The 13957-nt window shown below is 47.8% G+C and overlaps 1 protein-coding gene across 1 annotated transcript in view; it reads left to right on the forward strand.

The window, feature by feature from the left end:
* The window catches only part of loxhd1a (lipoxygenase homology PLAT domains 1a), a gene marked incomplete at both ends in the record, with an annotated part of 180996 nt that overhangs the window by 53378 nt on the left and 113661 nt on the right, over positions 1 to 13957 (forward strand). Inside the window, 4 exons of the mRNA XM_084324540.1 lie at positions 7154 to 7314; positions 9309 to 9385; positions 11041 to 11237; positions 11369 to 11561. Of these exons, the coding sequence (XP_084180666.1) occupies positions 7154 to 7314; positions 9309 to 9385; positions 11041 to 11237; positions 11369 to 11561 (628 nt within the window). The remainder of the gene's footprint in view (positions 1 to 7153; positions 7315 to 9308; positions 9386 to 11040; positions 11238 to 11368; positions 11562 to 13957) is intronic.

Consider the following 13957-nt stretch of genomic DNA (forward strand, 5'->3'; position numbering starts at 1 on the left):
AGAGCACACAGCTCACCCACGCGCTTAGCGGTGATGATGGCCAAAAAGAACGCGGTCTTCAAAGACAGCTGATCCAATGGCCCCTGCTCAAGAGGCTCAAACGGGGCCTCCGACAACCGGCCCAGGACCAGTTGGAGGTCCCACTCGGAGACAGAGAACGTTCCACAGGCTTGAGACGCTGAGCGCCAAGCAGGAATGTTCCACGAGAGGGTGGCTGAACAATGTTCTGCCCCCACACTCGACCATACGCTGTTACGCTCTGGTTCGCTGACAGCTGTCTGAGAACCACCCACCATTCTGACACCTGTCACTTGGCTCCTGTCACTTGTCTCCCCTGTCACTTATTGTTTGTGTCTCCTGATTGGCTGTCACGGGGGTGTGTGTGGTATGTCGGAATGTGGTCTCTATTTAACCCTTCTCTCTCTGTTTGCTCTTCGTCAGGTCTTCACAATAACGTTCGGAGATAACGTGGCGGTTACTGTTTCTGGACCCCATTAAGCTTCATATTATTCCCTCTATTTATCTTGCCTATTGGCGACTGTATCGTAGTATTACTCTTTGTGTTCTTTACTATTAAATCGAACCTATTGAAGAGTATACTTTCTCCGTCTCATTGATTGCATACCACAACTGGAACTCACCTACCTCCATCCTGACAATACGCCACTCCCCAGCGTAAGCCGCGGTAGAGGACGGAGCGCGCGTGTCCGGATAGCGTTAACCACAGAATAGTCAAGACACATCCCTACCAGATTCACACTGTCAGCAGCCAAGCCTAGAAGCTGCCCCAGAACAGGAGGCAGAACAGAGTTCTGCGTGCCTGAGAGAGGGCCCGCGGTGACCACGGAACAGGCCACGGCGGGGCCACCAAGAGCTGAATCAGGGCCGGGGACCACACAGCTGGACACCAGGACCAAGTCCCGCGCTCCCGACGTACCCGCCCCAACAGCTGAGCTATCAGGTGTAAGGGGGGGAATAAGTACAGAATCCCGGACGGCCACGGAATCGGTCCCAGACCTGCCCGACTATGTCTGGACGTAGTCCCCACTCGTCAGGGTGAGGACCGCGCCACGACATCACACCTGCACCCACATTCTCCCTGCCGGGGATGTGGAGAGCCCTCAGGCAGCGCAGATGGAGAACGCCCATAGCCAGAGCCCGACCGCCGCCCGGTGCAGACGGGGGGAGCGCACTCCTCCCTGTCTGACAATATACAACGCTGACGTCGTGTTGTCCGTCCTGACCAAAACATGCTTGCCCACCACAAGGTGGCCAAGCCGTTTGAGGACCAGAAGGACTGCCTTCAATTCCAACACATTGAATGTAGCGCAGACCAGGCAGCATGGTCTTGCCAGCTGCCCCCTACTGCGTTGGCCCGACACGTCCCCCCCCATCCCATGAGGGAGGCGTCGGTGAAGACCGTGACGTGTGACAGCCTGCTGCCCACGGGGACCCCGCTGGTGAGGGCACCAGGCCCTCCCCAGAGGACGAGGTCCCCCAGTACTGACATGGGAACCTTCAGCCGCTTCCACATGTCTCTCACCGGGTCCATTTCCATACTGGAAAAAACCACCTCTGTATCCTCCTCATGAAGAGGAGGCCAAGAGGGACCACAGAAGCAGGCGCATCACGGACAGCACCGTAACCGTCCTAGGACGGAACCTCCCGAGCGCGCCGAGAACCATTCACTCGCCGCTGCTCTGAGAGGGATGCCCATATAGACCTTGAGCTTAGAAAAAGCCCAAGTACTCCACCCGTTGACTGGGAAGAGGAGTACTCTACTTCCAGTCTACAGCAAAACCCAGGCTGGTGAGGCACCACCTGCCTGGTATGAGACCTGGCGATCTACCCTGACTGGCCAAGGACCAGAACGTCGTCCAGGGTAGAATAAAATTCATAAACCCTGACGACGCAGAGGCCCCAGTGCGGTCTCCACGCACTTGGTGAAGATGCGGGGAGCCAGAGAGTAGCCGAACGGCAGCCTCTGGTACCCGTACGCTAAGCCCTGCAAAGGAAGCGTAGGTAAGCCCTAGGATGGAAGATCGGGATGCGAATACGCATCCTACAGGTCTATGGAGGTGAACCAGTCCCCCACCTGACAGCGTCTAACAGGTGGGAGACGGTCAACATTCTGAACCTTCCATGGGACAGGTCCAGTATGGGTCTGACACCCCCCCCCCCCCCCCCCCCCCGATTTCTCGGGCACCAGAGAATACCGGGAGGAAACGCCACGCATTGCGTCCTCCTTTGGGACCACAACGATGGCTTGCTTTGCCAACAGAGATTGGATCTCGTTGGCCAGAGCTGTCACTGCTGTTGACCCTGACAATAGGGTCTGTACCAAACCTGAAAACGGAGGGTGGGGTTGTGCAAACTGCAACACAAGTCCCCGCCTCAGCGTTCTCTCCATCCACCTCGACATATGGCACTGTTGTAGCCATATGTGATGATGATCCCAAGCGCACCCGCCGCCACTTGCCGCTGGTCCGCCAGGAACCGTAGATAGGCGGCCCGGTCCCACCCGCTGTGCGTTGCCAACCCTGGACTCGCCAACCGCGCGAGCAAGGCATCTCGCGGAGCCGGGATATCGCACCCTGACACTACCAATGAGGCAATCACACCCAAGGGGGGACCCCGACAGAAAGGGCCGGTTTGATACGGGGGAAGCTGACATCACACTGGATGACATAAGCTCCCCCACTGAACATCTCCCCGGCATGGACTGCTGAGGATCTGTTCCGCAGCTGGACATGCAAGGCATGTGGTCCCCACACTGCCCGACAGGGTGGGTTCCTACACACCGTAGCCCTGCAGTGATATTACTACCACCCAAATCACGCGTGCCTGACTGACCACCGCCGGTCTTCTGGCCGTGGGAGGCACTAACGTGATACCCGGCCTGGCGAGGGCGGGGCTGGGGGAACTCGCGCTGCGACCCCCTGGGCCTCGAGTTCCCCCGCTGACAACCTTCGTCGTTGACAGACACAACACCAGGCTCACCAAACACAGACGCAGAACATGTGGCGTGGGAGCCGCTTGACAGCACAGCATTCTCACGGACAGACCCAGGCCTAGCCAGCAACTGGGTGTCAGCCCCTGTCCCCATGAGAAGCGAAACGTGGGGCCGCTTGTGCTTCACTGAAGGCACGCGGCCTGCAGCCAAAGGGAACAAATCAGAGCCCGTATCCTGCTGGTGTTGGGGAGGAGTGACCGGAGAGCGAGCTAGACACAGCTAGACGGCGACGGTTTTTTAGGGCGTGTTCATCTAATGTAGCCGATCCCTCGGCCGCCAAGGCTGTCGGCCTTGTGATCACCTGTTGTCTTTGTGTCCAGGGTACCTCAGGCAGGGGAAACATGGCCGCTGGTCGGGGGCCTCGCCACAGCCGCTGGCGAGGCCGCGCCCTCACCTCTGGCTGCGTGGTGTGAGGCGGTGTGGGGCCTAGGTCAAATACCGCACACGCTCCTGCGGAAAGACCAAAGTCCCTCTGCGGAGAGGGGAGCCCTGAGGAGGGAAAAACCTTCTCTCCTCCTCAAGGGGAGACTGTTCCAACCAAAGATGTCTGTGAACAAGCGTTGACAGCATCCTAGCCCTCCCTGCGGTTATAGCTTGCGGCTAGGTCAAAAGCTGAATAACCTCAAAACCTTGCGCGATGTTTTGACGTCGGCTGGCCCTAAGGCCCCACCACGACACCATTTTTGACAGAAAAAACAGCAATTTTAACAATGTTGCCAGTCGCGGCTAATTCTATACCGCGGCTGTATAGGCTTTAACAGCCCACCAGCCACCTGCCGGGCCGACTCGCCTCATGGCGTCGGCCGGGCGGGACACCGTTCCACCATGTCAGAGGCAAAGGACCGATGCCACCTGCTTCACAAGCACGGAACACCAGTGGTGGCTGCAGACCAAAGTCTACTACTAGTGAAGCACTGCCTCACTAGTAGGCATGCAGCAACCTCCACTGTGGTGTGCACCCATGAAGGTGTATATGGCTAGCACATACACACAATTGTTAAGGGGATGCAGACCAGAGAAAAACACCAGTCCCGTCCACACAATTCATAGATTCACAAAAAGCACACCAGCCCTGAGCCTCAGCCCATCCACCCATGTAAATTGTAAACAAGCCCCCGTTAAACCCCCAACATTAGACACCGATTGACCGTCAGCATGAATGGTTAAGAGGAGGGAAGACCTTTTAGTAAAGACAGCCCTCGGCGGGGAACAAGGAACGGCGTCCTAGCATTGTAGCATTAGCCGCGCGCTCTAGGATAGCTGGGAAAACACCCAAAACGTCATGACGACCATGTTTTCCCAAATATCCTGCCCCTCGCGCCAACACATTACTCGGCTGTCTCACGGGACAACGAGCAGTATTACTCATGCTAGTATCAATGCCTGACAACGCAGGCCTTACCTGTGCACGACTTAGCTCGACTGCTAACCGTCGCACAATGTCCCTCAGTCCGCTGTCACGAGACGAGGAAAACCCAGGACAGGCCCGTTGCGCTGTTTAGGATGTGCCGATAAGATTCCAGGGGCTGGTGAACTTCTGGCGAAAACCCAACATTGTGTAAATTCTCCCTGCGTTTGTATAACAGCTAGTTCACGGAGTGCACTGCTACTCCCGTGTTGGAAACAAAAAAGAGGAAGGTAGAGTGTGACCATGTCCGGTGTCATATAGTGGATGCAGGGGCGTGGCCTGGTCACGTGTATGTGAGTGCATTTGTTTGTTCATGAGCACATTATGTGCTAGGAGATAAGAAATATCTCATAATGGCGAAGAGCGAGACGCGATTGGCCAGTATGATAATATAAACTGCAAACTGTGGTTTTCTACCTTTCACTGGACTTCCCCCCGACTGATTTGACTTCTCAAGAAGTACTGATCAATGTGGCAAACCTGCACCCCCTTCTACCAAGCACTTCTTTCTTCCCTGATGGCCTTTTACACCAGAACATATCTGGAGCTTCTTTCCCTCTACCGCTCTACTCCTGTCCTATATTGATGTATCCATCTTACTCAGTGCTGTTCTCTATAGTTCTATCTTTGGAGGACAGGTCAAGTCAAGTCAAGTCAAGTCAGTTTTATTTGTATAGCACATTTCCAGGCAGCGGCAGCTGACACCAAAGTGCTTCACAAGCAAGTTGATAAAAACAAATTAGTGTGAGGCAAGGTATAAGATTAAAAGAAAGAAAAAAAAACATAGCAAAGCAATGAAAGCAACAAAAACAAAACAATATGGTGCAAGATATAGGATTAAAAACATAATAAAGCAATGAAAGTAATAAAAACTGGTAGGACACAGTAAAACAAAGTGGTCTAGTGGTGGTTAAGTAGAGGGGAAGGCCAAGGAGAACAGGTAGGTTTTCAAGAGTGATTTAAAAGCCTGTACGGTCTGGGCAGTCCGTACGCTGAGGGGGAGGCTGTTCCACAGTCTAGGCGCTGCGGTGGAGAAAGCTCTGTCTCCCCTAGTCTTGAGCCTGGTTCTGGGTACCACCAATAGCATCTGGTCAGCTGATCTGAGGGATCGGTGGGGGGTGTGGCGGTGCAGGAGCTCGGACAGATAGGAGGGAGCCGTGCCATTTAATGATTTAAAAACATTTAGTGCTAATTTAAAATCGATCCTGAAGCTAATAGGCAGCCAGTGGAGCGAGGTCAAAACTGGGCTGATGTGTTCGTGTTTTCTTGTTTTGGTGAGGAGGCGCGCGGCTGCGTTCTGCACCAGTTGTAGGCGGCGGAGGAGGGACTTGTCGATGCCCATGTACAGAGCATTGCAGTAGTCGAGGCGGGTCCCTGTCCTTCATTGAGGCATTTATCCTACTCATAGTGCAGTTCTCTATAGTTCTATCTTTGGATCACAGGTCAGAGACCCTGTCCTTCATTGATGCATTCATCCTACTCATATAGTGCTGATCTCAGAAAGTGTTCTCTGTAGTTCTAGTTTTAGAGGTCAGAGATACTGTCCTCCATTGAGCCACTCATCCAACTCACAGTGCTGTCTGTTTTAACCCTGTAAAATCTGCCTGTGAGTCATCTTCCACCCTGCTCCCGCAGACTCCAGGGGTATTTTCCCTCTATTTCTTGTAGCTTTTTTAGGTGCAGGGAAACTGTTTACAGTCTGCACCAACGCTGTAATGGGGTGCTAACCCATTATGTTATGTTGTGATATGATATGTTATATGATATGTTATGTTATGTTATGTTATGATGATATGATATGTTATGTTGTGATATGATATTATATGTTATGTTATGTTATGATGATATGATATGTTATGTTATGATATGATATGTTATGTTATATGATATGATATGATATGTTATGATATGTTATGATGATATGATATGTTATGTTATGATATGTTATGTTATGATGATATGATATGATATGTTATGTTATGATATGTTATATGTTGTGTTATTTTATTTTATATGAGAAAAATAACAACAGATCACAAGAGAGAAAGAGAGAGAGAGAGAGAGAGAGAAAGAAAAGAGGGTAAAGAAGGAAAAAAAAGTAATATACAGTAGGTGATGCCTATAGGGAGGTGTAGTCTGACATCACTTTAGTTTCCTGCGTGGTCCACTCGTATAGGGATTTATCATTGGGGAAATGTATTATCGGCTATGTAACAATTCTGCCTCATGATGAACATTGGCAAGCTTTCCATTTTTGCACAAAATGAGTTCCCTTCTATCACTAACATTATTGTTTAAGCATTTTTGGTTGAAATAAAGTTAGTTATAAGGTTTTTAATAAAAAAGAACTACACTTACCAGTAGAATACCTGTCGTTCAGTGCTGTCGCCTAATACACGTCACGGCCATTGTGTAGTTCCTCAGTGAATGAAAACATAAACGTTGTTATTTTGCTACCTTTATGATTAATTGCGAATTTTTTCATGTTGAGGTATAGATTGTGGATGAATACACACAGAAAGGTACACCATGCCCAATGTTCATGCTTTATTTGTTTTAAAGGAGATGATTTAGAAATGTGTCCATTGGAAATACATTGCGATTTCAAGAGGGGTGGACCGTGCGGTAAACAGCAATGACGTAACCACTACACCTCCCTATACTGGTTAGTAGGTGATTTTAAACTATTTGGTTAAGTGTCTCTAAACTCGGTCTCTCATCCCGTTCCTCAGCACGATGAGTTCCTGATCGAGTCCGTGGTCCTGGGCCAGGTGCGCAGGGTCCGCGTGGGGCACGACGGGCGGGGCGGAGGCTGTGGCTGGTACCTGGACAAGGTGCTGGTCAGGGAAGAGGGCCAACCAGAGGCCGTAGCCATTGAGTTCCCCTGTGACAGGCAAGCTAATATCACACAGAAAACAAGTCGTGTTCTTACTGATGAAAACACAAAGGGCCGTAAGAAATCATAAAGTAATTAACCGGGTAATAACTGAAATGTAGACGGATTGGCTACTGTAACCTGCGTTTCCCCTAGCTGGAATACAGTATTTTTTATTAACGTGTTGCTTTTTGGTTTGGCTTGTCGTCTTTGTTTATTAACCAGACCAACTGTTTTGTACCACGGGCCGTTGAGCAGCTCCACTAGTGGGATCGGTTGTGTGGCTGAAATGCCTTGCTCAAAGGGCACCTAAACGGCAGTTGTCGAAGGAGGAGAGAGCAATACTCGTTCCCCTCCCCCACACACAGAACCGGCGACCCTCCGTTCTTGGAACATTCCGTACAGTAGACGTCAAACATCAGGGGGGCAGCGTTTCCTGTTCCTGCAAACTCCCTGCCCCCCTTGAGTAGTTGTCCAGATGTTTGGCTTGTATACTGTATACGGGGCTGGTCCGCCGTAAACAAGACCACGCAGGATAATCATCCAGCTGCACAGAGATAGCAACACAAAAGTGATGAGCAACAGAGTTTGCCTTGTATATCTCCGGCCAGCTCTCCAATCGACGTCGTTTTGCGAGTGTTCTGTTGTCCGAAGGGGTTCTTCTCGTGGCTGTGCCACAGGATCTACGACGTGGGAGATGGATCCCAGAAAATATAATTTTCAAAATGCAGTGTCCCTAGATATTTGACATATTATATGGAATGTTTGAAAAATGGATGGGTCTCTTGAGATTATAACCTCTAGGCCACTGCTTCCAAATGTATTCATATAGCTTAGTCCATATGTATGAGAATTGTGGGCGATAAAAAAAAACTTGTCTTCTCATAAGGACATGTCTTTGTCCCCTCCTTGTTGTAAAACCTCCCCTTTATAGTGTGGGGGGGGGTCGGTAGTTCTTGGTGATCAAGCTGATCACTGGAATGGGGGGCCATCCAAGCCATATTCTCCATCTTTGTAATTGATACTTTCATTCTGAGTTAATGAATCGTATTAACGGGATCCATTCGACTGAGTAAGTTATTAATGTTTCCCACAGAATACAAAATAATTAAAAATAAAAACAGTGGTCATGAATACATGCCTATATGTTTCCCAAAAGGAAATAGGCCTACATGATTTACACACGGAAATCAGACACAATGTTTGACCCCCCCCCCCCCCCCCCCCCCCCCCCCTCCAAAATCTATTGTGTAATCTGTACCTTCTGTACCAAATCACCAACCAATTACACGCTGTTTAAACTTTAGAGGATTATGAGCGAGTCGGCCATGCCTAGTCTCACCCTAATGGCTCTTCTCCAATCGCCTTCTCCGAGGCAGTTAGGCAAATGATGGGTGCGGCGTCGCGTTACAAATGGGGACTAAACACACGTTGTCCTCCTGTAAGGGGAGCTGAGCTCGGGTGCCGCGTTACGTCTGGAAGATAACTCTCCTCTTCAGGCGGTAGTACTGTCTCGTTGCTCTTTAAAGGGAAAGGGTTCGTTTATTTATTTCTAAGCACATTTTAAATACAAATCCATTTTCGGTTGCTGTGCCTTTGTATATGGTACCACTGTACCCTACTGTACAGAGATTCAGGATATATTATGTTGTTTTGCTTATTAGATAGGTTAAATAATTGGAAGGCTGTTACCCGCCTGTAGTGTGGTAGTGAAAGGGTTAACCTTCTGTAGGGTGGTTGTGAAAGGGTTAACCTTCTGTAGTGTGGTTGTGAAAGGGTTAAACGTTTGTCGTGCGGCAGTTAAAGGGTTAACCTTCTGTATTGTCGCAGTGAAAGGGTTAACCCGTTGGTAGTGTGGTAGTGAAAGGGTTAAACTAATTCATAAGCTTGGGAGGTTAGGGATTCATTTTTCACCAGGCATCTGAGGATGTGTGCTGGGGGGATGTTTCTCGGACAGAAAATGTTGATTCAATGGACATCAATGTCCCTGTGTCCTCTGTGTCTCCTCCCAGGTGGTTGGACCGCGGTGAGGACGACGGACAGATTATCCGCGAGTTAGTGCCAGCTGGAGACGGCCTGCGTCTCTTTAGTGAGTGCTCTGGAGGACACCGAAAATTAACGCAACACGACACGACACGACACAACACAAGACAGCACAGCACAGCACAGCACAACACAGCACAGCACAACACAACACAACACAGCAACTGCACAGCAAGGGAAGGATCTGGAGGGAGGTAGTGTGACCTTCCACACGTTACACTCTCCCAGTGAGAGTCCGCACTGCCAGGTGAAAAGAAGCGGTGGGCTGGGTACACATGTGTCGGAGGAAGCATGTGATAGTCTCCGCCCTCTCGGACCAGGAAGGGGATTGGGAATTGGCATAACGACTAACATTGGGAGGGGAGAAAAACGGAAAAAGAAGGGGGGAAAAAAGAAATCATAAAGTAATTAACCGGGTAATAACTGAAATGTAGACGGATTGGCTACTGTTTTGATTGATTGATTGAATGAAAACTTTATTAACAGATTGCAGAATGGGTACAGTACAGTACAGCTCAATACATACAATTGTTATGGGATGCAGACCAGAGAAAGACTTTCGTCTTGTTTACATCAGGGTCCCCCATTTTCAATTCATCATAACATAAATTATATGACACACACGACATGCAGATAGACAGTACTGCTACATCTATACATTTATGACATACCAGATTTGCAAATACAGTACTGTTTGTGATACAAAAAGAGTCCAGAAAAGAGAGTATATACATTTGACATAGAAACTGTACATTGGAGGAGGTTGGGTAGGTGGGGTGGGGTTGGGTGGGTGGGTGGGTGGGTGGGTGGGGGGGAACTGTACATTGGAGGTGGTTGGGTGGGTGGGGGGGGGGGGTTGGGTAGGGGGTGGGTGGGGGACACTGTACACTGTACAAGCAAAACTGTACATTGGAATATTGACAAAACCATGCTTGGTCATTTACTGTACATTGGAGGGGGTTGGGTTAGGACATTTACATGGGCCAGTTTCGAATTGCAGTCTCCCGTAGGTGTTCTTTGAGAGTGGTTTTGAAAGTGGGTAGTGATTCACATTCCTTTACAGCTTTGGGTAGGGCGTTCCACATTGATGTGGCATAATTGCAAAATGTGTTTAGTCCCTTGTTTGAGCCGAATCTGGGTTTAACATGATTTGTGGAGCTCCCTCTGGTGTCAAAATACCTTTGGGAAGTATTTTGACATGTACATGGGTACCTTGGTCGTGTAGTGTATCTTGTAGACCAGGCCCATTGCAAGTTGCTGTACTCTGTTGTCTACTCTAAAAGCCATCCTAGGTCTTGAGTCGTTGTGTTTAATCAATGACACCAGATGTGTTCATTGTGTTCAACTTTTTCTGACTGTGGCTATCATTTTGCATCACATGAGCTTCAACTTGCACATTTGATCAGATATGTGTTTTAGCTAGACAAAATGTGTTTTAGAGGCGTGATAAAAGGAGATTGCGTTTTGTGAATTGTGTCTACAGGTGAAATGTGTTCATGGTTTTGGCAAATGGGGGCTAGTTTTATTGAATGTGTTTATGGAACTGGTCATTTGGTTTAGGGTATTGTGTTTGTGTTTTGTGTTTTTAGCAATCGTGAAAAACTGTAAAGGCAGGCAACGTATACGATTATAACCAATGTGTAACCCTTTGCATTCACTACATAAATACATAGACCATCATCTTATCCCATTTCCACTCAGATGTCAACTACCATATTACCATAAAGACAGGCAGTATCAACGGGGCCAGCTCTGACTCCAGGGTGTTTGTCAAGCTTTACGGGGAAAAAGGCGACACCAGCAAGCAACTACTGGTTGTCTCGGACAACGACCTCAGGAACTACTTCGAGACGGGACGCACTGACATCTTTACCGTCGAGACCTTTGACATTGGACAAGTATGGTCATTATGAACTCAAATGCACCATGATCTTGGTGTTTATATACAATTATAAAATAGTTTCATGGTTCGCGGTGGTCGCACATCCCATCCCGATTCCTGCTTTCTCTCCACTTCGTTCGTGTTCAGATCCACCGTCTCCTGATTGGCCACACCAACGAGGGCCTGCGTGCCGGCTGGTTCCTGGACAGCGTGCAGATCTCTGTCCCGGTGCACGGGAAGGAGTACACGTTCCCCAGCCACCGTTGGCTCTGTAAGGACGAGTCCGATGGGAAGGTGGAGGTGGAGATCTACCCCAGCGAGATCCTTGACATTGAACGATGTAAATAACCACCATAATACACCCCCCACCATATTATGTATAAGTGCACTAAATAGTTGAAGGGGTTACCCTGTATTTGGACTGTCCAATGTTGACACTCAACCCACACTCAACAACTCAACTAACTCTCTTCTGTCACTAATGAGGTCAACTGTGCATCAGGTGATTCAGTCGATATTCAGTTGACAGAGGCTGTTGATTGATTTGTTGATTGATTGAAAACTTTATTAACAGATTGCAGAATGGGTACAATACAGTACAGCTCAATACACACAATTGTTAAGTGGATGCAGACCAGAGAAAGACTTTCGTCTTGTTTACATCAGGGTCCCCCATTTTCAATTCATCATGACATTAATGACATACGCAACATACAGATATATATCTTGACATTTCTGACATACATGTCATACACAGGTATACAGTACTGTTACATGTGTGACATACAAGATATGCAAATTGATAAGGCATATTCTTTTATTGACCTTGAAAGATGAGGAGAGGGTGTTAGCAATCAAATATTTATTACAGAGTGAATATTCAATATTACAGAGTATTTACACAAACAGCTGAGAGTGGAGAGTTCCAACTTAGCTTTGGTGAAGGCCGAGCAGAAGTCTCCCGATCCGAATCACATTGTCATTTTTATAGTCAGCTGGTTGGTGTTCTGAGCGAATGAGGTGGCTTTCTTCCAAAATAGCATGAAGAAAGGTTCTGGACTTTAAACAATGTCTATATAAGGTAAACAGTTGAAATGACAAGGGTCTAGAATTACATCTGTCTCCTGGTAGTTTCAGACAGCTGGGGTCATGGTGACACATAGGCCTGTTTTAATACCATATCATAATAACACATTTTAATGGTACACACATTTGTAGATATCTTATGGTTATTATAATTGATAAATGGATTGATTCATAGGTATTATACATTATTCTAGATCCTGACAATGCTCCCTGTCAGTGGTCAGCCAAAACCGTCACCTCATCAGTTCTTGGGCCTCTGGGGCTGTGGGGCTTTTTACCAACAGCTGCAGTGACCCTTCCGGTAACAAATAGATTGTGACACCTCAGTCAGGCCACAGACATGCTCAAATAAATACAGGCTGAGACCTGATAATAGGAAGATATGAATAAATGTATTTAGGGACATAAATAAATTGATTTTACCCCACAATCCCCCCTTTCACATCATTAATGATGTGAACAACCTAAAGATATAAAACAAAATGACCAAAACTCTCAGAACACCAACCATAATGATATGGAAAAAACCTCCAACCCTTTGTATGAGCGCGAAAACCCCTGCGACCAGTCGTTACTTTTGCAGGGGAAACTCCTACTCACCATCCCACTGGCCTTAGCGATCGTATTCCTCAGAATACACAAAGGGTGAGACCGCATAAGCAGTAGAACATAAGGCATAAAACTGAACAATAAGAGCATCAATAGTACACAATAAGAGCATCAATAGTACAGTTGTATAACACATCCATAATACAAGGAAATAAACACTGGCTCTATAAATCATCAAAGAAAAGGGAATGGAAAAACGGGGACCCTCATAGTTATGTATTGAAATAAAATACCACCCCCCTTTTGCGTGGTGAATCAAAATATAGCAATGACAATCAATATGAGGAGAACTTTCATTCACTCAAAAATTCCTTTCATTTTACCAGTAGGGCAAGCCTGGGGTGGAAAAATGTTCCGGAGTCTTTATTGACTTCCCATCTGGTTCACTTTCATACTTTCCATACTCACTTTCAATCGATGTAAACCTTTGTATGCAACAGTGATATCTGTTTCCAAATTTAAATGAAAAGGCATAAATAGACTACATCTGCTTACCTATGTACTGATAATATAACGTATATAACTCATATCATAACTGGTTGCGTCAGTTTAATTCATATAACATATCAAACCTTATATCGGATTCCAGGGGCAGAGACATTTTTATAAATGAAATAAATCCTATGATCTCCTTGTTATAGTACGTCTGCTGCTGTTGATAACATATATACTGTATGTAACTCCTGCAATGTAGTTGAGGGTCCAAGGTCACTGGTGATGAAGGGTCCAAGGGTCACTGGTGATGAATTGTCTATATCAAAAGTGGTCAACATTGTTCTTTTCACAGTCTAGCATGTGTTGTGGCCGCTCTTACTCACACCATACTCCTTTCCCAAGTCTGCAATCTGCGGGAGACAACATATTTTCCCCCTTCATGTATTCTCCGCTGCTTCATGCTGAATGTATAGCAAGGAGGTCGCTCCATGTGACACCGGGCTGTGTCCAGGCTGGAGACGTCCACGAGTGAAGAGTAGTCCGGGGTTGTGTGATCCACGGTGGTGAAGCCTCCCTCGGATGGGGAGTGGCAGGGGCACAGGCCTC

The sequence above is a fragment of the Notolepis coatsorum genome (genome assembly GCF_963971535.1).
Source record: "Notolepis coatsorum genome assembly, chromosome: 11".
Taxonomy (NCBI): Eukaryota; Metazoa; Chordata; class Actinopteri; order Aulopiformes; family Paralepididae; genus Notolepis; species Notolepis coatsorum.